A 27,475-nucleotide genomic window follows, 5' to 3' on the forward strand; every position below is an offset into this window, starting at 1 on the left:
CATTGTTAACAGTTTGCACTTTAGAAGACTTTTGTCTGACCATCTACCAGCAACTTGAACACACTTTCTTGCAAAATAGTGGGGAAACGATAGGGTTTGGAATGAATTATTTAATTCTATCCTATTCTGAGGACAATATTAATTTATGTTGTATTCTTTAATATTTAGGGGATGAATAATTGTACTTTGTACTGTTTTCCTTTAATTTTCTACTATACTCTACTAATTATGTATCTTAGCACATTCATTCCATTTCAACCGCTGTCTTGAATTAGTAATTTCCCGCTAGACGGCTCTGCGCGTCTACCGCCAAATATAAATTACTTCTATGCATATCAATTTGTTTATTAAAAGTACTCGGCTATTTTCATAGTTATGAAACAAAAATATCTAGTCGAATATCGGCTCTTAATATAATTTCAAGTATGGTGCATTATTTTAACAGCAACGTATAAAAATTGCAAATTTTCTACGAAATAGAATCTGAAGCGAAGATCTGACGTAATATTCTGAACCACAAATTAATGAGAAATTCGTATTCGCGTGTTTCTTCGATTCTGTTTCAAAGCACAGTTGATGCAGCAGCTGCTATGTCTAAAGACACGTTTCTCGTATGGATTCCAACATCAATCTGAAAAGCTCATAAACTTGAACACCTCGTACGGTTCGCATACCTAGCAGCGCGGTAGGAAACTGTACGAATTCGTAATTACATTACAAGTGTAAACGTAGACGAAATGCAAGCGGTTACGTAGTTTACAACTCTGCTATCTAATCGCTTTACCATAGTCAGCGAGAGTCTTACCAGGTGTATAGTTTCGACTAATTTGTCACGGAAAGTTAAACTAGTATAGAAGTTATTGCAGCATTGGTAACTCCAATAGATACAACATTTTATTAGATACTTTGCACGCTTGTGATTATTTTTAAATTTACCTTGTATTGTTGCAGATGATTAACGACGCAGGTAAAGGAGACGTCACGACCCTGAATTACCGTATGATTCTCCAAGGGAGCTAAGAACTCTGGGAAGATTTCCGGAGTTATTTGACCTAAAACAAAGGTAAATTAAAAAACTAGTTATTGTATTTTATTACACTCAATGGATCAGTAAAAGGGGGCTATTTATTTGAGGACAATGATAAACATATTCGGTAGAATTCAAAGATGATTAATTTTATTTACGTTTTGTTTGGATAGGGGTATCTAGAAAAATATTGATCAATTTGAATCGTTTAACTTTTTGTTGTTTTTAAATAGTTTATTGAAATAGACTTTTGGCAGTCAATCATTTCTTATAGAAATTCCGTCCACTGTAGACTTAGAAAAGGCTGTTGGCTAGATCCTGAGATCATCCTATATAATCGTTGGCTAGATCCTGATATCATCCTATATAATCGTTGGCTATGTTGAAACGTGGTAAATGAGAGAAATATTTTCAGTGATTTTTCGATCAATGTTAGCACGGGTCCTGTTAATACGAAATTCCAGTAGAAATTAGTAACGAATACTTGGTGAAATGCATCCCCGAATCGGCGATTTTCCCTCTATATATACATGCATGAATAAGCAGCGCTGTCGATTAGATATTCAAGTTTCCTATGGAACAGGATTCCACCCACCACTCCCCTCTACAGATTCATTGTGGAAGAGACAGAGATAAAAATGGGAAGGAAGAAGAAAAGGAGCTCTGCCAATTCACCCATATTCTCGTATCGAATTCTTGTACGCGTTCATGCAAGAAAGGCGATAAATGGAAAATTCTCGAGTCTTGTACGCGTAATCCAGACTTTGAAATCCCCTTTTCATGCCAGAATTTTACGATCGCTCTGTTTTTGTTTTCGTCTCTTTAAAAATTAGGTTTCGAGACTCTGGTTTGTGGCTTATCCTCGCTTCCCGTAATATTTTTCTTCTTATCGCTGTAGCTATTGGCTGCACCAATTTTAAATCGATATCTGTTAACGTGATCTTCCATATTGCAGTTATCTAAATCAATCGTAATTATGTTTTGCAGAAGCCGTTTTCATTAATTACAAATCATCAAAGGTTCTTTGTAGATTCTACATGTAAGTGTAATCAATGGAGACTATCGAAAGAATGACCTTTGTCTTTGCTTTAGTGATCCCCCCTTTCATTTTCATCAACTAACCTATTTTTCTTTGACCATGCTTCGTCTTTCGAATGCACGAACTGTTAAACAGAGTTTGAAACTCGCGGTCTTGGCGGTGTGCTCCCATTGGTCACGCGCGAACCAATCACGTGTTTCTTTCTGTGTGAACCATACTCGTTCTCCGGTTCAATTGATGTATATTTCTGTCTGTAAATACAATACTAAATGTGGGTGTGAGTTCGATTGTTTATTTCGAACAGATCCATCGTCCTAACACGAAGAACTCGAATAGATTCACCATGTAACTAGTACATTCAAATGAAATGTATTTTTAAAAAACATATGGGTCTACAGAGTTATATGTATACATCTACTATTACAAATTTTAATCCTTTTTTGTTGTCACCGGGAGTTTGAAGATAACAGTTAAGTAAATATCTTAGTTTATTAAAATGTTTTGTCATTTATACAGAGTGTTCGGCCACTCTTGGGAAAAATTTTAATGGGGGATTCTAGAGGCCAAAATAAGACGAAAATCAAGAATACTAATTTGTTGATGGATGCTTCGTTAAAAAGTTATTAATGTTTAAAGTTCCGCCTGTGTTGAATTTTTTTCTCGAAAGTGGGTAGGATTTCGGGGGTAGGTTTATTCACTAAAAATGATTATAATTGACCCCTGCAACCAAAAATAATTTGTTTAGAAAGATTTGAAACTTTTTAATTTTGTCGAAAAATTTCATACATTCTCGAATTTTTTTCTAGAAAATGGGTAGGATTTCAGGAGTATGTCTATTGACCAAAAATGATTGTAGTTGACCCCCGCAATCGAAAATAATTTTTCCAGAATGATTTGAAATTTTTTTTTTTCGTCGAAAAATTTAGGCACCTACCCCCTGTCGATTTTTCTTAATAACTAGTTTTTGATTTTTAATAAATTTGTTTGACGCTCTACAGAAAAGTTGTCTCATACTTTTTTGTAGGTACCCATGAGCTCTACCTCAGAAAAAAGTTTCATTGTAATATATTTACTATTGTAGGAGTTATGGCTGTTTGAAAATTGGACCATTTTTATGGAGTTTTTCTCATTTTGTGGGGTCAAGGAACAACTTTTCGAATATTTTTAGAATTTCTTCATATTCTATATCAAAATACGCGTCGTTTGCTTTTTTAAACATTAAAATTGTTCAATCCGTTCGGAAGTTATGACGCTTTAAAGATTTACACGAAATTTTGGGCTAACATTTCTGGCCAGAAATTATATTTTCGGTAGGGAATTTTTTTCTCGAAAGTGGGTAGGATTTCGGGGGTATGTCTATTCACCAAAAATGCTTGTAATTGACCCCTGTAACTAAATATTAATTTTCCAGAACGATTCGAAATTTTTTAATTTTTTCAACAAATTTCATACCTACTCGAATTTTTTTTCTAAAAAATGGGTAGGATTTCGGAAGTATGTGTATTCACCAAAAATGATTGTAATTGAGCTCCGCAACCAAAAATAATTTTTTTAGAATGATTTGAAATTTTTTAATTTAATTTTTTTATAACTGTTTAATGAAGCCTCAGTCAAGAAATTGATATTCTTGATTTTCGTCTTATTTTGGCCTGTAGAATCTCCCATTAAAATTTTTCCCAGAAATGGCCGAACGTCCTGTATATGGGTGGCATGGCACTTAACCTGTATTAAACGTATTCGAAGGGTTTGTCGAACAATTAAGTTCTTAAGGCTCTTTTTATTCAAAGGATAAATTTGCATGTCATTAATGTGACATTAATGTGAACGAGTTATTACATATTTAGTGAAGTTATTATAATGTCTAGAAATCCATAGAAAAAATTCACTTGAGATTTTAGCGATTCCAAAGATTCATCTGCGTGTTCGTATTGAAATTGCATACTCTTCTTTCTCCGACAAAGTTGAGCTGCTGTTTGGAACTCAGCTTCTCCTTTCAGATCTTGGTAAAGTTGTCAAGTAGTTCGAAGCAATAGCTCGAAGTTATAATTAGTACGGGAATTGATAAGAAATTACTTAAAATGTTTCATAAGCTTTAAAGGCGATAGCAACTTTCATTTTACTTGTAGGATTAATTTGATTTAAACAATTATTCCATATATTACGATTCTTTATCGTAATTATCGTTGCTAAATATTCCATACAAGGAATCGTATATTTCTCGAATTTAATGTGTCTTTAACATCGAGTTTCTGCAGGAAGTTTTAATGTCGAAGAGGAAATATATTTCTTAAGAATTTTCCAACGCTTCACCGATGTCGGGAAAAATTCACATATTTCCTGAACTCTTATAAAGAATCTTATAGTCTCAGGGTTTGTATTGGGAATATCGATATTTCCAGCGATTCGCAAACCAGTTTAAAAATTATTTTCATAAGCTCCTACAAAAGAACCACGAAATATTACGCACGATTTTATTTATTCAGAATTTTTACGTTAATATACAATTAATCGTTAATATTTATTTTAAGGGATTTAAAAAAGTTGCAATTTATTTAATTCTGTGACAAAACGTTTCTAAAAAGTTACTGTACAATTAAAATCAAAAAATAACCATTGTAATCTACTACAAAAGTTTCAATCGAAGAATAGAAAAATTTCGGTTAAATTTGAATCGTATCTAAAACGGCCGATAAATCACGAATCGTAATTGCCATTGAAACTGACAGGCAGACTCTTTAGGAAAAGTCGAGATCGTTTTCAGCTGGCAATAACCAACGGAATTATATCGACTTTTCTGTACTGGCAGACGGGTCAAATATCTATCCGGATTTTCTGATCACGGGAGCTCCGTGCTAACTTGGAAAATTCCGGGGATTCCAGTACTAGACAGCAAAGGTTGTCTCAGCAGTCGGGAAAGACAAAGTACGGGCAACGGAAGTTACATCACGCGCAGGAAACTCTCGCAACGTCATCGGTCCAATCTCTTCTGTAAATAAAGATTCTCGCCAGAGGCCACGCGAAGTATTCGAAATACTTTTGTTGCGAATTACACGAACGAACAGACTCGATTGTTTGGTCGATATGAATGGTTCGAAATGTTGAACCATTGCTGTTTCTAAGACTCTTTATATAAGGTGTCGCAACATCAGTGTTACAATTGTTGAGAGGGAGGGGGGGGGGGGCTCTATTGTACTTGAAAAACAAATCGAAAACGAAGAATAAAATTTTTTCGTTGAAGGTTTTGTTCTCGAGATAATTGAATTTGCAAATTTTTCGATTTTTTCGTGTCTGGGTTACACTCTGTATGTGCAACATTGATGTTTTCCTGATTAATACTTTATTATGTTAGTGTCGTTAGTGATGTTAGAAAGTGAAACGGAGGCCAAAGAATATTTTATTTTAGTTTAATGTTTTTGTTTTTCGCGCTAACAAGAAAAAATCGTAAATAGAAGTAGTGAAACAGTATAAAATTTAGTTAAAAATGTATAGAAAAGAATAGAGCAAAGCGTCAAAAATTTATTCACAACAGTAAAGTGAGTTATGGAATTAATTAGTGTACAATTAAATGTTAGAAATGTTTAAAGAATGTATATATTTACGACGGAAGAAATGACCAGTAAACACTTGATATAAATAGGATCGTTTGAGTTTTCTAACCCAACATATTCGATGGAAGAAAAATTGGAAAAGTGTCATCTTTATGGATGAAAAAGAATTTCATTCGTACGGTTCAGATTGGAATTATTATTGACGTGCACGACAATTGGAAAAATGATTGAACCGTCAACAAATAGGTGGTGGACACATTACGGCGTGGCATGGAAGTGGATATAATGAAAATACCGAAATAAAGTCTATAAATGGACGAATTAATGTTAGTTATCTAATATTAATCAACGAAAGAAATGTACCCTATAGAAACGTACTTCTCTAACAAAAATCTATCTGTTTTGAACATAATTCAAAACTAATAAATAATTTCAATCTGTAGAAAATATAATATGTGAAAAATTAAATCCTCAGATAAGTCGTTGCAAAAAAAGGTTAATGATAGTACTTCGATACATAGAAAGAACTATAAAAAATAATTTTTTATATTCACTAAAAACAAATTTTACAAAAAGTTTTTAATATTGATAAAATTTTTATTTTTTACCAGAAATAGCTTTCATGTTTCATGGAATATTAACGAAACGCATAAAATTAATTTGAAGATAAGGTGTGTGCTATCTTTTTCTCATGAACTGTAACTGTCGAAGAGTACAGAAAGTGTCCCGGACGATCGAGTGTAATCGTATCACAAACGTCCTCATTGTTTTCTACTCGCTTGATTGTTTCTCACTCGATCTCACTGTTCCCTGCTCGCTTTATCGATTTTTCATTCACTATTGCCGTTTCGTATTTCCTTTTTTCAATGTAAACAAAGCCTTGCTCCGGGAGGAAACAATTTCACTATCTAAAGACCGCCGCCCAAACCGAGGCGATGACGCTTAGATGGAATAGAATCTGATTTCATTTCGTTCTTTCTTTATTATTATTGCACTATTGAAAAGGTCTGAAGGATTATATTTTTATATTTTTGTTGCATATGTATTATATTTAAACAATAATCTACGTATAAAGTATACAATGATATTGTACATAATAATTTAAACAAACATTGAGGATAATCCAAAACTGTTCAGGCGTTGTCTGATTCTTGATAATGTAAAAATTGAAGTTGAGTTTTATAAATGCGACAAGTGCAAAGTAAACCCAGTGAATTGAATTTTACAAATAGAAGAGTGTTGTGGTTGTATTTTCCACTATAGTGGATGAAACGAAAACAAGAATTTTGAATCGTTCTCATGAGAGAATGGGAACGATTTCCTTTCGAGTTTCTGGTCCATACAGACCAGGTTGCAAGCGTATACACGAGGAATCTTCAACGGAGAAGGAAGCAGTATCCCTTTTCGGGATACTTATCAGATCGGAGCACGCGCCTATTGATTTTGGCTTAAACGGGGAATCCCACCAATAGATAGAAGTTAGAGCTGAGATGCAAGCCGGTCTCGTAATGCCAGTTTTTCTTACCCTAAATCTCGTCAATCCACGTCGCTGTACTTCAATCGGTAAATGAAAATTAGTACAGGAAGTATTGTCGATAGAAAATTTATGTTTTCAGTAATCTTGCATCCGCTACTTGCGAAGGCCACACTCACAAATGAATACAGTATATATTTACTGGTATAAAAATCGGAAAATGATTCAATATTAATTTCTTTGTCTTTTACGTAATTTATGATCTACGTTACTATTATAGTACGTTACTTTGTGATCTATTTACGTAAGTTATGATCTACAAGTTGTTGAATCAGGTATTAAAATAGTCTTGTTTAACAATTTTATGGATATAATAAAGACCCCCATCTTGAGACCCCCCGATTCGCCATCTTCAATGTTGATGGACACTTGCATATTATTGAAATAATGCATTAATTTAGCAATAGACTTAAAACCATTACTAAAACAAAAATGTATCGATGAAATCGAAATAATATATTTTTGTTTTAGCAATGGGTTTAAGTCTATAAATGCGTTATTCGCTTAGACCCATCACTAGTGCCATTGCCTGCATTGGTATACTGGCAGCTTAAACTCATTGCTTGTATCGAGACTTGTATAACTAATCGACCAATTGTGCAATCGTTACCACGAACAAAACAGTGAACACAATTGAAGGAGCGTGATTCTCGTCTCATATCGCAAGCTATGCTAAAACAATTTACTCGTACCTTGCACCATTTTCAATCCTACGAAAGGAATAAATGACCATTGAATTTTCTCTGTTGCGTCTATATAGCGACACTTACATTCTCTGTTCCCTTTTCCCTAGAGCAATCTTGGATACAGTTAAGCGTTTCGTCTTTGGAAGTCTGAAACCGCGGTCGGAGTACGGAGACGAAGGAAGAAAACTTTACCGAACGAGAAAAATAAAATAAACTGGTAGTCGGTTGTGCTTCTAGCGTACCGTGGGGATTGTCTCGTTAGCATAATCTGCCGAGTCGGAGAGCTGCTACTCCGAATAGCCTTTTTTTTTCTTTGGCCTTTGTACATTTCTTTACTGTCTGTGTATCCGATCAGACGGTTGCGCTGCTACCATCGCAACGCGTCTTTGACATTTTTCTTTTTTTTTTAAATATACTTTCATTCATACCAATCTTCTTAAAGGTGTTTACACTTTTTGTATCTAGTATGTTTATTTTCTATTTCACTTTTAAAGGCTCCAGAAACGGAGCATATTCGTATAATTGGTGATTATTCAAAGAATTTCTAAATATTCTTCACCAAACTACGCGTTGTTTCCATTTTGAAACATTAAAATCCTTCAATCCGTCCAAAAGTTACGATTTTTTAAACATATCTATGAAATTTCGGGGAAATATTTGTGGCCACACAGTATATTTTCGGTAAAGAATTTTTTTCTCGAAAGTACGTATGATTTCGAGGGTATATGTATTCACCAACAATGATTGTAATTGACCCCTGCAACCGAAAATAATTTTTCAGAATGATTTGAAACTTTTTAATTTTCAGGATAACAGGCAGTTATGGTCAAAACTTATATTTTCAGTAATGAATTTTTTTCTCAAAAATGCGTAGGATTTTGGCTGTATACCTATTCACCAAAAACGATTGTAATTGACCTCTGCAATCGAAAATAATTTTTCCAGAATGATTTGAAATTTTTTCTTTTCGCCGAAAAATTTCAACGCAGGGGTTTTCTCACTTTACGGGGTTAAGCAACAATTTATCGAAGATTCTTGGAATATGTACATATTCTTCACCAAAATACGCGTTGTTTGCATTTTGAAACATTAAAATGCTCCACTCCGTTCAGAAGTTATGATATTTTAAACATACACATGAAATTTCAGGGGAAAATATCGTATATGGTCAGGCATTAGATTTTCGGTAAAGAATTTTTTTCTCGAAAGTGCGTAGGATTTTGGGGGTATGCCCATTCACCAAAAATGATTGTAATTGATCCCCGCAACCAAAAATAATTTTTTAAAATGATTTAAAATTTTTTAATTTAATTTTTTAATAACTTTTTAACGAAGCCTTTATCAACAAATTGATATTCTTGATTTTCGTCTTATTTTGGCCTCTAGAATTTCCTATTAAAATTTTCCCCAGGGGTAGCCGAACACCCTGAATACAAGGTGGCTATGCATTAGTGTGTGTAAGTAGAGTGGCAGTTTCCTTCGGTCACCGGTCTGCAGTCTGATAATACTAGATTGTCTTTTTCAATCCCTCCCATAGTTAACTTCGTGTATTTACGCACTCACTACGGCAACTGAGTATCATCCATGAGAAGAGAACGTTAAAATCACCTCTGAATTTTCAGCTCGGTATGGCAGTGAGATTGAGCCACGAAAGTCCATAAGGTGTAAGGTCTACTCGTATACCTCGTCTGTGGTCTAACAGTTTTAGAACTATCAAGCAAAGTATAGGAGTGGGTGATAGATGTCGCTCTGTACGACTAATGAAGGGTTAAAATGGATACACCGCTTATGACAACTTTCCTCGTGTGTCATATCGCCAAAGTAATGAAAATATTTGGGCCGGCAGCCGCAGGCAAAAGCGAGCCACGGGATCGAATTTTGTCCGTTGCTTCGAATTTCCTTTGAAGTCCTGGCTTCGTTCGGAAATCTAATAAACCTAACCTTAATTCAGCTGTTTCTCATTCCACGCCAAATCGGTTACTTTTGCACTCGATGTAAGGGATATTGTCCAAATTGAAAAATGTTATCACCGTTTTTCTATTTTCAAAATTGTTTAAGATTTTTGTTATAAAGATTATATATTTATAAAACGAATTATAGTCATATATGTACCGAATGTGCACCTAAATTTTTAAGGCAATTGGTCAAGTAGTAGATTTTGAGATATTATGGGAAAACATGTTGTTTGTTACAATGACGTGGACCAAGCGTTTTTCAAATAGTTATAACTTAGTTATTTTGAGGATAAAATTAAAAAAAAATATTTTCGTAAGTTTTTTAAGAAAATTGAAAAAAAGTATTAGTACAAAGATCTAGTCCTTTAAGTTTACTAATATAAAGGTATAAAGTATGGAAAGAAAGTGTTGGCGCAATTTAAATGCAAAATGGCGCCCATGGAGAGGATACCCATTAGCGACATGCGTTGTTGCCAGTTTTAGTTCAGTTTTCTGAGCACGCTTTAATGATAAGCATAGAGAGGAAGAATAAATTGTTGATATCTCAGTAAAATGCTTTTGATTCTTGTACCAAAAAAATTAAAATTCCTTTTTAATCCCGAGTATCAACATGCCACAGATTATGTACAGCACTTACATGCAAGAAAGGAGGATTTCCGTCGTTGCAGGATTCAACTTTCTCTAATCGGATTTCATAAAAGGAAGATTATTAAACTGGAAATGAAATCATATTGTATTGAATGCGAATATTGAGAGAATAGGAGTACTAATGGAAAGCTCAGAGGTACATTGATCGACGAGCGTATATACGTAAATGTTCGACTGATAAAGGACTAATGCAAGGGAATTGTCCTCCAGAACAGTTCGGCTGTTAATCATGTAAATGGAGAAAAGTTGATTTCATTCGGTGGGATAAAAATTGTCCAGTTCGCCATGTGTATTGCTGTTTGCATTTTTAGCGAAGGTTTACAGACTGTACCTTGGTATTTTTCTAAAAAGAAACTTAATTAGAAGAGTGCAGAATTTCGCAGCGTAACGTTAGACAGATAACACCTCGGTAACGTACGTACAACTCGCTGATCCATGGAACGATCGACCAACTGTCGTGGGTGATATTGAAAATGAAATAGAACCTGACATTTTGGCGTGCCATCAGCGTCGACTATCAATGAAGATAAAATGGATCGAAGCGGCGCACGGCCACATGCAGCCATCTGCGCGTGGGAGTCGTATCTCCATTTGTGAAGATTCTCGCGGCGCGATATAAAGGATTTTTGCCAACTCAAGAAGCTCGTAAATTTTTCGCGAAACATGCTAGTGGGTCGGCCGCTGACGGTCCACCAAACGACTTGGCTTGCGAACTTCTGCGTGTTAACCAATTCCCCCTCTTCCTTTCCACTGGAGATCTCCATTCCACGTGTAGTTAACACATCCGTGTAACCAAATACACCGGTACACGTGTAAAATTAATTTGTAGCAGGGAAAAATTTAATTTTACTATAAATTTTGCAATTTTTCATTTTCTTTTACTTTAACACCCGTTTCAATATCAGCAAAAGCAATATAATTTTAGGAAAATTGTTTTTTACAATTGGACGAACGTGGTTTCATCATCGAAGAGGGCAACAAGATTTTACGTTAATAAACGTTAAAAAGAATCGACATATAATTTTTTTTTTTATGTAATTTAAAGATGTCTTCTTATATTTCTAAAAAAGTTAGATCCAAGTTAACAATAATTTAAGAAAAATAGAATTCATAAATATCAGTAACTGTTACTGTTACACAATAATCTCCCCTTAAGTTGCACGAGTTCAGTCTCTATTCTGATTGTTCTTCAAGTTGACAAATATTACTGTATATTCGGTGACGTTAGATGGTGTTACTGCACTGTGCGTGGAATGATTATTGCGTCGAACGAATAACAGGCAGCTGCCACTTTCGAAAATATCTAGCCGTTATTTCTCGCCAAATCGATCACTTTTTTTCCTCGATGTCACGAATTCTGTTCCAATTCGCGTGGCAATTGTAGGGGACGAAGAAATTTAAGTAATCGTTTCTCCATTTTTGTAATTGTATAAAAAATACAAACATAAAAATATGAAAAAAAAACTGATAATGTTGTAGAATATTCCTGGCATTATATTTGAATTTTAAATTTTCTCGTTTGTAACGGAGATTACGTAAACTAAAAAAAAAAAAGAGATAAACTTTTTTATTTGAAAATTTAGTGACGTTAATGTCCCACATATAGAAGTTACTGTATCAGATTTCATGACCTTTTATAAAACCACTCTCGAGATATAAAGCGAAGCAGACGTTAACAAAATTTCATGCATACAAAATATGTTTCTGTCTCCTCACTATTCGACAAAATTTTTCAAAAGTTTGCTCCGTATATAGGATTCACTATATCAAATTCCATGATATTTTGATAAACCAGTTCTGTCGTATAAAGCAAAATATAATAAAGCCTGCGTATCTACACACATACAGTGTCAAATTTTTACGTAAAATAATATATACAGGGTGTTCAAAATAGAGCTAGGTTATCTAAATATCTGCTTAGTTTTTAAAAACACGAAAATCATTTTAAATAGAAGTAACCACGAAGATAATAATATATAATATGTTTAACCATATTTACATAACACTTTAGACATCTGGAATTAGGTGTAGCAAAAATAACCACAGATTTTTAGAATGATCCAATAGAATTTTGAAGAGTTTTTTAAATAAATTATATCGTGTTTGAAAATACGATTCTCTATTTGTTAAACAAATAGTACTTAACACATGTTAATGGCGTTCTTTTAAAAGAAAGACAAAACGTGAAAGTATCAAATTATAATCAAATAAAGAAATTAAGTGAAGAGAGTATAAAAATTGCGTCCAGTTGTTATTGTCTGATCTTATTTTTTTAAATTTAGTAGAACATGGCCCCAAAATGGGCACTGCATTACAGTCGCTTTCAAGTTAACCTGGACTATGTAAGCGATTGCTTTGGATACCAAATACAAGAAAGATAGTCCTACAAGACTTACGTGGTATAATACCATTTTAACAGTACATCCTTTGACAACGACACCATCGATATGTTATCGGTACGTCCTTTGACATCAATACCATCAACATTCTGTAGGAACATCCTTTGACATTGACGCCATCAATATCTGCGAATGTCTACATTTTGCAGTGTCACTAAACCACAGGAAGTCGATTTCCTCGATATCAGAATCTTGTATGTGTTATACAAACTCTATTCTACGCTCTTCATTTGTTTTTACCTGTATAATCTCCCCAGATCGTGTCATCCGCCTCAAACCTTCAAATACACGATTGTCTTAATTTTTCGAAAATATTTTACACATCAGAAAGTTATGTTTTTCTTAAAATATTCTATGTGAGATTGGTGTCGAATGGTTCGAATGGAAGAACTTAAGGTCGAATTAGAACGAAATTTGAGAGATACGGAGAATTTGATTTACGTCAGCAAGAAATTGAACATTTCATGGTGACTGATGTTTCGTCATAAGGGGTAGCTAAAACCGCTTAAATACAGCAAGGCGATAAGCTTGCTATAACATAATTTATACGTATATTATCCAGGGAGATTAAGCTCCTCGATCAAGTTAATAGACCGTGTTCATTGTCAGAAGGAACTAGAATAGTTGTAGCACACGAAGCAGTTACAAATATCATGAAGCAATCGAATAGAGACAGCTTCGATTCTCATAGGAGACGCAATAGAATAAATAACACAATGTTTGGAACAATAACGCAGGTACGATTATCAGCGTCCTTCGTGAGTTCAAGCATATGGTAGTAGCGAGAGGTTTAGACCACAATGGAAACGAACAAACCAAACAAGGGAAATGAGAAGTTTCGAGTGCCAGTCTAGGTTAAACAGTCACTGGTAGAAGTTCATCAAGAATTTCAGCACGATGACCGTTGAGTTACTTGCTAAAAAAGGACGGAACCTTTTAAATGGACCAAGAAACGAGAAAAAGCTTTTAACTTGTCGACGAAAGAACTTTGCAGTTGGTGTATTTTGTATAGACTAAACTTCTCGAGAGAAACCATTTTGTCAACAGTTGGACAAAGATTTGAAGCAATAATGGAACAATTGAATGATCAGATTAAATCGTATACCAATAAACATAATCAGTCTTGTGCGATTTGAATAAGTTAAAACTGATATTTCTGAAAATAAAGCTTCAAGGAATTCAGGTTTCATCCCCATGTATTTGTTTATTTTTCCAAAGAAGAATCACCCACTTTTCTGTTGTACTACGAATTCCACAGCATTCTGTATAAATCGTTTATCAATTAATAAGTTTATGAATCCATTAAGAAACTTAGAAACTGCAAAACTCAGTTTTCCAGCGAATCTCATTCATCTGTGTACAACATGTTGCTGCATTAAGGGGGTTTCCTCATTTGTGGGCGCAGAACTGTTGCTCCTCCACAGATTCTACACTTTCTCTCGAGAATCATGCTTGTCCAAGAATCGATTTGAACAGTCTACGATATAATTTTTAGGTCTAACATTGTCATCTTGTGTTTCGTTTTCACCACAATTTTCATTAACACTAGAAGTACAATTAGGGTGTATTTACTTGTACCAAAGTAATTAAAATGATAGATACTTGACGAAATATATATAATGCAATGGAAATAAATTTTTATTCATTTTCTTCAGCAGTCTACGTAATAAAATATCTGCCAATTCTAAAAAAAATGTGCGGAATTCCGCATTTTAAGAACTTATAGGTTTATAGATTTATAGATCCTCGTCATGGTATAGAATTTGACATTCTAAACAAGCTGTTATTATACATATAAGCCCCGCGAGGCTTTAGTTTCCGAGATATTTGCAAAATTCTGTCGGTACTATTGTGTTGAATTATGACAGAATTTTGCAAATATCTCAGAAACTAAAGCCTCGCGGGGCTTATATGTATAATAACAGCTTGTTTAGAATATTGAGTTCTATAATATATTTGAAAATCATCGAAATCAATGAGGAGTCCCCTTTTCCGAATAATGACTGTTGGAAGTTATTAGAATGTGGAATTCTGCACATTTTTTATTTGAATTTGTATATATTTCATTACGTATGTTCGGACTGTAATTCTGAAAGTTGCATAGTAGTTTTTCAGTCGGTTTGTTAATTAAAAATAAGTTGTAAATTTTTTATAATTGTGATTAGAAATTACAAAACATTGTGACAACTTTGATAGTTCTAGTGTTGATACAGTAGAAGTTGGATGAATGTGTGAAAGCTGGGACCCCGAGTGGAACATCTATAGAGTAGAGGTGTTGGTTCCAGTTACAGAAACAAGAAGGATCAGAGGTTAAGGTTGAAATTTTAATTAGGATAGTCTCAGGAGACGAGTCGGATTAAAGGTAAAGGAAATCGAATTAAGACGTTTATTTCTTTTTATCGTTGACGTGTTCATAAGATCCGGCAGAAGTAACAGCAGCGGAGGAAAGGGATCCTGGGCTAAGAGAATCTTAGTCGAGTATATCCTCGTTGCGGTAGAATGGCGCCGCAACTACCCTACAAGGGCAATACATCGTCGTAGCCGGGTGTAGGGGAGTTTGTAGAATCCACTTAAATCCGGCGTGATTTAGTTGGGCACGCAGCCTCCGGACTGAATAGCGGCATAGCCCTTCCAGTAAGTAACAGAACCTCAGGCTTTTTAGACTGATAGGAACGGTTAAAAAGCTATTCGCCACGCCGAGCCACCGCTACTTAGTTATGCCACTACGTGGATAAATGTACTCTGTAACGACGGCACCTCTGCCGGCCACGTTTTCGTCGCCGTAAACTTATTCCCATGGATCGCGAGAAACTGGATTTAAGGATTTACCAAGCATGCTTTTAACGCAATATAATTACCGGAGACACCCAGCCACGCGGGGAATAAAGATTGCGAAAGTGCTTAAGGTCGAACGCGCGAAGTTCAAGAGAAATTAATTTTCTTGAAGCTAATCGAATTAAGGGCATTGAGAAATTTCATTTACTACCGAACCCTTGTCAGACACAATATTTTCTGTCGTTTGGAAACAAATTTGCGATCAGAATTATGCTCGGGCGATAGACGAGCTTGGGTCTCACTATTATATTTTTTTTTTTTATTTAACGTTTTAATTTAGAAAATTAAATAAAAAGTAGTGTTTGGAGGTTCAGTTTATAAGGTTTGTTTCACAGTATGACTTAAAAATATTTTGATGTTTATTTGATGAATTAGCGAGGATCAGATCTGACATTCTGTTTGCGAGACACAATTCACGGTTCAGTCGATTGCGCCAATGAAAATGTAGAGAAAAAGAGATTCACTTACATAAACAAAGCTGTAAAATCGCGGCGAGGAGGGCTGCGAGTTTCCGTGCTGCCATGAGAATGAACCGCTTTTGCGATGACAGTTCGGGGTTCCAGTTGGCAATCTGAAAACAATAAAACAAGTTCATTTTTCTGTTGCTCAAGAATTTGAAATTATCGAACCATTGTTAAAAGGCAACAAAAAATGAACTCAAACAATAATACTAATATTATCATTCGTATGTTATTACTTTCTATAAAATAATCAGTCAACTATTCTACCGAGTTAAAAATTAATGTATTTCACATATAAAATTGAGATAGTCTCGTAACCATGGATGTCGAAATTCTGTTTTTCGACTCCAAAATTCGAATTCATCTTGCGAGGAGTAGAAACACCTACACTTAATATAGTGACACGAATATTACAATTTCCCATATATCTCCATAGACGGTTCTAAGAGGCAATTTGGCACAGGAGCTGCGGTCGATGCTCGAAATAATACTATTAAGTGCAATCTAAATTCCACAATATTGCAGCAGCCTAAACACATACACTTTTTGCTACTTTAAAATTCATTGATTCCCATAATTTTCTCAAAAATTGATACAAAGCTCAAGATACAGATAATAACACCGAAACTAATGTGCTAATTTAAAAACTATGCAAGGTGATTTTAGAAACTGAGACAAGCTCTTTTCGAAGACGCTAAAAATTTATACAGCAAATACAAGTCGAATTCCCCATGCAGAGTCATCTTTTGATGATATAATTCTTTTATTTTGTGGAATGGTGTAAGTGCAAGATTTTTCTCATTATTTTGCATATAAAAGTGTTGAGGTGTACAGGCTGTTTGGCGACCCCTAGGAAAAATTTTAATGGAAGATTCTAGAGGTCAAAATAAGACGAAAATCAAGAATACCAATTTGTTGATGAAGGCTTCGTTAAAAAGTTATTAACATTTAAAGTTCTGCCCGTACTGAATTTTTTTCTCGAAAATGCGCAGGATTTCGGGGGTATGTCTATTCACCAAAAATAATTGTAATTGACCTCCGCAACTAAAAATAATTTTTTTAGAATGATTTGAAACACATGAAATTTCAGGGGAATCATTCATTCATGATCAGACATTAGACTTTCGGTAAGGAATTTTTTTCTCCAAAATCCGTAGGATTTTGGGAGTATGTGTAATGACCAAAAATGATTGTAATCGATCCCTGCAACCGAAAATAATTTTTTTAGAATGATTTGAAATTTTTTAATTTTGTTGAATTTAAGCACCAACCACCTGTGAATACGACTCATTTTTCAATAAATTTTCAAGAGACAGAATTGGTTGGATGAAATGTAGAAGTATGTTTGCGTTTATTGTTTTGTTTGGTACGATACATTGCTATATTATTCTGTCTATGTTTGAACAGTGTTATGTAAGCAGTTTTGTGTATAGCTAACTTCTTGCAAAAAGCAAGAAATTTATCTAACGAATTTTGACTTCTATCATCGTTAGATAATCATTAATGCTTATGTCTTTCCTAAAGTCTAGTTGCGTATATCCAATCCACCGAGTTATATTTGGAAACTTTTCTCGCATCATTTCCATTTTGAGTGAGCAAGAGCTTCGCAGCACAAGTTCGCTCCTTGAAACTGGAGTATGTCGGAGAAAAGGAACTCTGCATCACTTAATCGTTCCATAAACTCATAAAGTTCCATTAAATCCGGAAGAAGTTATAGGAACTTCTCGTCGTGAACATGATTTTCATAAAAATTCGTTTCAAAAAATTCATCGATGTAGGTGAACAAAAATTTATTACCCTCGAGTTCGAGGCACCGTTAATGAACAAACAAAAGAACGTGTCGGAAACACTATTGATCTTCGTTCGTGGCAGCTTCTTAGAAGAGACTGAATTAAGAACATAATGGATTTGCAAAGTTAAAAGTAGAATGGATCGATTACAACTACGCGATGAATAATGACACATTTTTTTCGAAGACTTGGAAAATAACTCGTTTGTCCGCCGTTTTTAAAAAAAAAAGAGTGTTTCGAGAGTCGTTCGTGTGCGTCGTTAGCGGTTAATTGTTTTTTATTGTTCACAGTTCATAAACGACCATTCGTTAAAATTTGATATTAAACGTTACGTAGGATTCCGGCATGATTTTCAGTCACGTGAAATAACGAGACGACACTGTTCCCATAATTGGTGACAGAGTAACTACAGATGTCGTTAATTACACGAAACGAGTTTGTCTTCAGCCTTTTACTTTGACTTTTTCGCAAGTCCCATTACGCCTGTTCCTTTTTCACTGCACGAAGGGTATTAAAAGCTGACGTGAAAAAAAACCGTTAATTAAAATTAATGCAGGTTACGTAATGTTTCGCGATAAATGGTACGCCAGGAAAGAAAGTGAAAATATTTTACGATAGCTCAATATAATACTCGTTACGGAAATTATGGCAGGAATTACATATCTAGTTGGAAGTTTTAAATTTCTGAGAATGTTTTACATGTTCAAATCACTTCGTACATTGCACAACTGAGTTTCATCAGTTCCCAGCTCATTGGACGTTTAATAGACTGGCAAAGTAACCATCCGTTGGATCAGTGATCAGTGACTCTCAACTGCCATCTATAATATAACTAAAAAAAATACACACATCTTTATTCAATCGAAATTAATGTTTAAGACTTAAATTAATTTCACATACATCATTTTATTTAATTAATTTCTTTTGTTAAAATTTTATTTGGAACCGAATTTCCAAGATTATACTATTAAATAAACTATAAGTGTATAAGGGGTCTTTCTTTCAAAATTTTGAAGTATTTTTTCTCACCAAAGAAACTTCGCTTATCAAGTTATTTCTTGAATTATTCTGTCGAACGACGAAAGCATTCATCTTGTGGCGACACTTCCCGCGCTCGCCAGCAGAGGGTTACGCTTTCTCGCAAGTACTCGACCACCCACCTATTCCTATACGTACCCTCTGCGACAAACAGCAAACCGTCACAGTCTCTATTGTCGCTACTAATGAAAACAAATAGAACTTCATTTCACTGCAATAGATTAGTGCCTAATTGGTTCACGTATTAAACTGTACAATCGAAACAGTCTCGGTTACTCTGTGATCCAACGATATCAACCGAGAGTTACAAATGTTTTGTTTTAGTTGATAAAAATAGGTATGGATGATCCCTGAGGGACGATATTTCCGCCGTTGAGAGTCACTGCGTTAGACGAATAGAGGAGTGTACCATTAGTCGCATTGGTGGATCATTTTAGCCGAGTATTGAAGCGGTCCGGTGCATAGAAGCGAGTAAGAGGTCAGAAGAAAGAAAAATGGCGAGGGAAATAGGAACCTAGGGCAGAGGGAGGAAGAAGTCGAGGGAGCGAGCAACCGGAAAGGCACGATTGATTTATGATAAAAAGAGGCCACGACGCACGGTAAGTGGGCTATTTTTCAATGAACCCCGGTTAGAAGAAGGGAGAGGGGGGGGGGTAGGAGAAAGCGAATGAATTCCCACAGGGAAATGGAATTTTGAGCGGTTTGTGTTCGCTTCGATGGTGTATCAAAATCCACGGACTTGCCATCATACGTGCTTCAGTCATCCTCTTGTGATTTCTTGGGTATTTCGATACTTTGGCAGCGAAAAGAGAAGGAGGGACGGGAGGGGAGGAGGTGAAGTTAAAGCGAGACCGAGCGATGGAGCACCGTAAGTTATGGCTTTCGTCTCGGCACTCCTGCCCCTGCTTTCCACTACTTCTATGAATGTATGCATGAGATACGAACTTTACGCTTTATGCATTGAACGCAGTGGCGATAAGAAGTCGCCGATGTGGCGAGTCTGGTAAGGAAACTGCATTGCCTAACGCTTGAAATCGTTGTCATAGATAAACACGTTTTATCATTTAATCGGTTGTACATGTGTGTATATCGTATAGTAGTGCACAGAGAGGTCTGCGATCAACTGAATACTGGTAACCCATGCGAGCAACTTTGTTCTTCTATTGTTTTCAAACACTGTTGCGTTATTGTGATTAAGCATATAACGATACCAAGCAATGCACACCACCATTATCCTCGGTAATGATACAAATTTTCCGGTGCTCGAGATTCCTTATCGTTTTATCCTAAGTGAAATTAACACTAAACCTGTCACGACCGGTTTTTAAAATGTTTAAAATTTCTAACATATAGTGTTATTTTAGCGCTATTTAACTTCATGTTTAATATTCACTTCTGTGTCAGTAGTGTGTCTTGCCTACCACGACGATTTATATTTGTCCAAAGATGAAAGTAGAGAATCTTCATTTACCTCTGTCTTAAAATAGCTTAATAACGTGTATTGAAAGTACTAAAACTTTGAAAGCGTATAATTCCGATTTTTGGTGTATATCGATATGACTTACCGTTTTGAAAATATCTCAGTTTTAATGAAGAGGTAATTTTTAATACTTCATTCTCCTGAGAAAAGTCTCTTAACGCGTATTAAAAGTACTAAAAACTTTAGGCGCGTGCAGTTCCGAAGCTACTAGCGTTTTATCTACAATTGGACCATTGTTAGAAGCGGTAACGCTTTCCCTTTAAAATGGTTTTTGTTTTATGTTGATCCGATTTTCCGTTTTGGAAATATCGTAGTTTTAATGAAGGGGTAATTTTTTTATTTTCACTATCTCTATTTCCGTCTTGGATGTCGGATCCCTCTCTCGCATGTGAGTGGTGAAAGTCGTGACCAGGAAATCGTAGTATTTCTAAGAATTTACTACTATTTACTTTTTAAGGAGGTCAATGACCTCGCGACGTAAACAAAGAACTAACCACGCGATCGACTTGAAATGAAAATCGTCATATCTCCGGAACTAATTATGCTATCGACTTAAATGTACACTTATTTTAAAGAGCTCTTGATCTTCTATCCAATGAACATATCGACTATTATTATTTATACTGTTTTCTATGTTTATTTTGAAATTTGCTTTGACTCTATGCGTTCAAAGAAGTTTCAGTAATTCCTATTGTTTATAGTACTGGTGTGCGTTAAAACTGTGTTAGAAATTGTTGATTTAATTGAAAATGAATTTAAATTTGTATACAGGATGTTTGTGTAATTACTAGCCAGCATTGTTTCGTAAATAATTGTTTTCTCTGGAACATTTGTTCAGTCTTTATCATCAAAAGCTGCGAAAATACTTTAAACGTAAATTGTTGCAGTTAGACACTTTTTATGTGGAAATATTTGCTACGTTAATTCAAAATGATTGACTATTGACCACTAGAGGAGAAATTAGTATTCTCTTAGCCACAGTTTCAGTTTCAAGTACAGTAGAATTCCATTTATGCGAACTCCATTCATCGGAACTAATGTCGCCACGGTGCCTGGTTTACCGAACAAGTTGCTGAGCTCTGATTAGGTATACGATCCAATAAACAGTAGCAGAAAAGCTAATCAGTAGATTCCTATTATCTGAACCATCCAGCTATCCAAACTATCTTGCCCCTGACTGGTTCGGATAAATAGTATCCTATTGCATTATACGTACAGTAGAATCTGGATCATGACAAGCGAAAGGGATAGTCGTTTAACATGAATGAAGTTGCAATTGGTTTTTTCTATAATTTGATGTAATTTTTTAAACTATCGTATCAAAAATGTTTTGTCAGAAACTTTCAGCTAAATTAGTCAAAAAAAAGGTATTATCTAAAGGGTATACATTACGAAAAAGCTTGGCACGATTCGTATGGAAAATGTTATAAAATCGACTTAACAATCAATATGTTATACAAGTAGTGACGTTCTCCTATTATACGTATTAAACATTAATAAAGAGGATTACAAATAATTCTGAGCGAGTTTCTGTCGGGATTGTGAATAGTTTTTACGAGTTCTCTATTTCATGCAGCTTACGTAATGTTCCCATTAATGGATGAGTGCTTTAAAACCGAAACAGATTAAACGAGGAAACATCAAAGAAAAAACTGGACGTTAACGATTGGAACAATTTGCTCGTTAAAACAAAAATCAGCCATGACTCTTTGAACAAAAGTAAAACTTAACAAACAGAATTTATACATACATGAAATTTATAAAACTAGAAAGGATGAATTTAGAAAGCTGCCAAATGTAGCAATCAAATCGACCCATTAAAAAGATGAACGAATTTAAGTATCAAAATTAATATTGCTAATTTTAATTATTTGTTTGAATACTTTTTTCTTTTACTAACATTTTGTCAAAAGTTATTATTCATGGTATTATTAAATTAAGGTTAAATATTGACACATTTATTGCTAATGACAGTATGTCAACATTAGGTTTTTGAAATAATTAGAAGGCAAGATTTGAAAAATTTAATATAAAACGTTTTCCTACAATATCAAGTTCTATATAGCTATATTAAATTACAATAGTCTTTGCTTTTAAATCGTTGTCGTTAATTAGTGGGGTGTCAAGATTAGGGTAGTTTATTCTATGAGAAACAGAGATCGTTTACTCGGACGATGTTAAGGACGCATCGTGATTATTGGCGTTCGTTGAACTGAAACATATTTTCATAAAATATTCTCAAAATTATTGAAATTTATATCCATTGGTTTATTATCCATTAAAATGAATCGTCGTTCGAATTTCCACTTTACCAGGCGCAGTGGCGTGCGCAATGCCGTGAGATACAAGTAGCGTGCAGAACTTTATGACGAGTACAACGAGTATCGTTGTTTGCATTATCCGCATGAATCCGCGATTACTGTTTTGCCGTGTTAAACCGTTCCGCGGCATAATTCATGGGGCAGCATATGCCGCAGCGACACGCTTGCAGGTGTAATTGTGGCGTTTACGCCTGCGGATAAAAGCGTAATGCACCTCCGTGTCTACGAGTTCGCGAAATGTCTTGAACCTCATTCTAATTTGTTAGTCGAATTGTACTTTGAGTATGTAAACATTCGTTTTTCCCCCACCCCGAAAGAATATTGCGTTACAGATAATTAATTTTCATTTGCAACTGGAAAGACAGATCTTAATTGCAATTGATGATTAATCAATTGTTTTGAAATTGCAATTAACAGTTGAAGAATTAAAACCCTCTCTAAACCATAGAGATACGTTGGTTTCAATTAAGTCTAATATCAGTTCTGTATCGTTATGTGTGTACCAATGGGGTATTTGTTTATTTAATATGTTATAAATTCAAGAATTAAAACTCTGTCTAAACTAGAAAATATATCGATTCTAGTTACAGTCTAATATCAGTTCTATTGCTATATGTGTATCTACAATAGTTCTGAATGGTGGGGATGACTGTGTCTACTGCGGAGGCAAAGAATGCGTCAACTATCGAGGCACTACTGTACCTGTTATTTATGTTATGCCAATCGAATTGCATTTAGAATTACTTGATCAGTGTAGAAATGTATTTTGTGTAAAAAATATATCGTTATAGGGGACGTAATTTTAAATAAAATAGATCTGAAAAAATTCTAGAAAAATTGGCAAAGAAAAAATGTTTCTTTACATATATTTAAAGCTCAATTATTATAAGTCCTGTTAAGTTACAAGATTTTTACATTATTATTTTCACTGCGAATATATTTAATAAATAAGTGTCATTCGAAAAAATTAATTTCTATATTATTTTATACCAACTTTCCTGTTTCTTTTTTTCTCTGTAAATCGATTATTGGAAACGTTTCGTTTGCCTATTATTTTTTATATCCGACGTTCGAGTATGCAGATACTCACTCGAAAGGAATCGTTGGAATACTTTACTATTTACATACCTTTGATTCGTCATGAATTTGATTTCATCCAACGTCTTGAGGTTTCTCGGTGTCAGGAAGGTAAATATTTTCAGTTCCGCGAAACTATGTCGTGTATTTCGTTCCTAACTAAGATTTTACCAGTGTTGGTATGATTAAATGTCCCATAGACTCGCAGCTCAGTTAATGTTTGTTTGTTCATCTTTAAATGGTGAGATGGGATTTCAACAAACCCACGAATTTTTAAATAATTAAAAGTGTACCACCAGTACATGTTTTCGTGACTTGTTTAATAATTAACTACAATTTTATATCAATAACAATAACTATTGTATAATATAATTGTTAACAATAATCTTTTAAATTCTTTACAAATAAAATTTTATTTCATATCAATTGGTTTTAATATAAAAACTTACTGAAATTGCATTCTTTGTTTTGAAATCGTTATTTCTCCATTTGTGTATAAAAAAAATCGGGGTATGTCAGACTTAGAGACACCCGTTCTACTTGCAACGTTTGTGTCCTAAATTTTACTTTCGTGCTTAAACGTCCTAGTTTAAAGAATCGTTGATAGGAAAATTCAGAAATGGCAAAACGTTACCCAATGTAATAAAAACATTAAATTTATTTTCATCGCTAAATATTATTCGATATCAATACTTTGATCAGTGTTTTAAATATTTTTACGCAAATTTTAAACCCTCTAACTGTCTCATTAAATTCCAATCTTGAAAAGTTCGTAGAATCGTGTACAGTATTTCTAAACAAAATTAACTTTTATTGAAATACATTTTCCCTCCGCATTCTTGCATGTTTAATAGTTTTGTTGTGGAGCGTACGTAATTGGATTTGAATAAAATTACATTTCTGTTCGCTTTACGTTCGTTTAATTAATTTAATTAAATTACTCGAGTCAAACCACATTAAATATTCAAAGTAATGTTCTTTGACGGCTACGGAAAACTAACTTCACAATTCAACTCTTAATTACAGTCGTGTAATTTCGAGGGCACCGATACTGTTTCTTTCTCACCTTCCTTGGAATCATTTAACCTTAATGAGCTCTACTTTTTAGCACCTTCTTACATTCCAGTCGACTATCTGTAAAATAAATACTCTTTGTGTTAGGGCGATGGATCTATTCCAAATAAACATTCGAAATTGCGAACATTTAGTATTGTATATATGAAATATACATTAGATTGTACTACGATTGCATATGGTTTTCGAGTCGCGTGATTGGTTCGCGCGTGACCAATAGGAACACGCCGCCAAGACCGTGAGTTTTAAACTCTGTCTAACACTTTGTAATGACATTTTCTATGTAGATGTCTTCGCTTTTTTTCATAAAGAAAATTAATAGTAGACGAGTGACTAATGCATTAAGTAATTTTCTTGAACAAATTAAGGCTTGTTTAATATTTTATATTTATTTCTCAATAACTGAAACAATACTGATTTGCACGTGCATTATTTGGATTTTAAAGTTTATATTGGATCAGAATTTTATAGTACATAGAGTACACAAGTGTGTCATAGTATACAGGGTAAATTAATTTGATTAATTAACTAGTATCGTGAGGCATCTCCACTCCAAAGTGTAATAAAAGGCAGCCAACTTCCCTGCAGAATTATCGTTATTTTATGCAGTTCCTAGTGGACCGTTGAAAAAATTGTTTACTTAGTATAATATCAGCTTAATATTTGCTGGAAGATAGGTATAAAAAAAATATAGGTTTTGCAATAAAGAAAATTAGAAATGACTGAAAACTTTGTACAATTATAGTTGTAAATTTAATTACTGAAAGTGCATCCCTTTTGTGTTAAAACGAATTAGGATAGTTTTTTGAAAATTTATCGTGGTTGTCAGTTGTAGGAGACAGTAACTAGCCTAAGTTAGGATCGATCCTTCGAACCGTGAACGATCAGGATATAGGTTCGTTCTCCAGCCAACTATAAACGATCTGGCCGACCACGATCAGACGAATGCAAGCAGTTTGATAAATTTTATGGAACCAAAGAAAAACACAAATATTTTCACTCAATTGCTCGTAGGCTACGCTTACCCGGCTCTTACTGGTTCGACGTCGATACCTGCTTCTGACAAGTGTACATTCCCTGTTTCCCTCGTTCTAGCATGTGTACACCGTCGGTTTACGTAAGTTTGATATAGCCCATGAGGGGGGGGGGGGGGAAGGTAAGGCACAAGCGGCGTATGTGCTCAGCATTTTCTCGGTTTGCTCCTTGATAATATTGAAGGAAGGCAAGATCGGGTTTTACGTGACAAAGACACGCATACAACGACAAAATCTAATAAGAAAAATTTTCCGTTTACTTAACCACTGCTTTTACCCAGCTGTCGATTCCGTTTCCTATACCAAATCAATACGCTACTCGATAGAAATTTATGGGGAAGCGTGTCCAGTCCCTCGATTTCATACTACGGCCATCGTTGACCGTTCCTCGATCGTTTGTTTCAGAAAATAACGCAGAAGTAATAGCGCGAATTCGAAATAATGCTAGCAATATAATTCAATCATACCTTGATTCTATTTTAATGCATGAACAAATGCTCTAAAATAAAAATACTAATTAAGGTAGATTTTAATACTGTCCATCGTTCTTACCGAATTTTTTGTTGTAAATATTAATATCAAAAATTGTAATTTGCATTTTCTTTTTAAATACGTTCCATTTTCCGAATGTTTTGGATTTGTCGCAAGTTGAAACTTCACATTGTCTTTTTTTTATTAAAAGCATCTAATAAGATCAACTTTCAGATAAAACAAAACTATTATCTCTAATGAATTCAAAATTGTAATGGAGGTTTCAATTAAAATTTTTTTAAATAACCACAGTTCCACCCACGCAACATAAGTTATCAACCTCCATTCTGGTTTAAAGGCTCTTCGGATCCAAGACGTATGCAAATCGTTAAAATTGATGAAATAGTTTTTGAGATATCAAAAAGGATCTACGAGGTTTCAGAATGCATGAATGAAAAAATCCTGATTCCTGAATTTCAAAAGAAGATCCTAAAATATCGATTTTTTAGCGACTGTTTAAAGTTTAGGGTTACAAAAATATATACATACACCTTTGCAATGGTAAATAAAAATTTAAAGGATTGGAGAAGATACGCGTCTTTGAATAGACATAAAGTCGGTTTCTCATTACTTCTTTTTTTTGAAAACAAAGAGATATACTTGCTTTGTTTCTTTGATTTATGAAGATACCTCGAGACCCGTTTATCATACTCCTGTTTGTACTCTGTAAATTCTCCGAAATCTTCTTGTCGCTTCGTGTGACAAACTTCGAAATACTCCAGGAATTTCTGATCGTACGAGACAAACCATGAGATACGGATGTGAGGTACACATTCTTGTGGAAGAAAATAATTTCATGTAATTTTGGTAAGCAAAGAAACAGAGAATTTGTCTTTAAAGAAGAATATCCAGATTCGTTCACACGGCCTTCTTTTATGAATTTACTAATATCTAAATTGATTTATTAATAAACTTGATTATATCAAATTTTGTTTCGATCGATTATTTAAAATTTATATGCAACACTCGTTTGAAGCACTTTCTCGTACAGGAATTAA

The 27,475-nt window shown here is 34.4% G+C and overlaps 1 protein-coding gene across 1 annotated transcript in view; it reads right to left on the reverse strand.

Moving 5' to 3' along the window:
- The window catches only part of Dip-lambda (Dpr-interacting protein lambda), a 203,522-nt gene that overhangs the window by 16,142 nt on the left and 159,905 nt on the right, over window positions 1-27,475 (reverse strand). The window contains exons 4-5 of the mRNA XM_076783803.1: window positions 16,140-16,242; window positions 937-1,052 (exon numbers count right to left, since the gene is read on the reverse strand). Of these exons, the coding sequence (XP_076639918.1) occupies window positions 937-1,052; window positions 16,140-16,194 (171 nt within the window). The 5' untranslated portion in view covers window positions 16,195-16,242. The remainder of the gene's footprint in view (window positions 1-936; window positions 1,053-16,139; window positions 16,243-27,475) is intronic.

Source organism: Colletes latitarsis, chromosome 1, assembly GCF_051014445.1.
Source record: "Colletes latitarsis isolate SP2378_abdomen chromosome 1, iyColLati1, whole genome shotgun sequence".
NCBI lineage: Eukaryota > Metazoa > Arthropoda > Insecta > Hymenoptera > Colletidae > Colletes > Colletes latitarsis.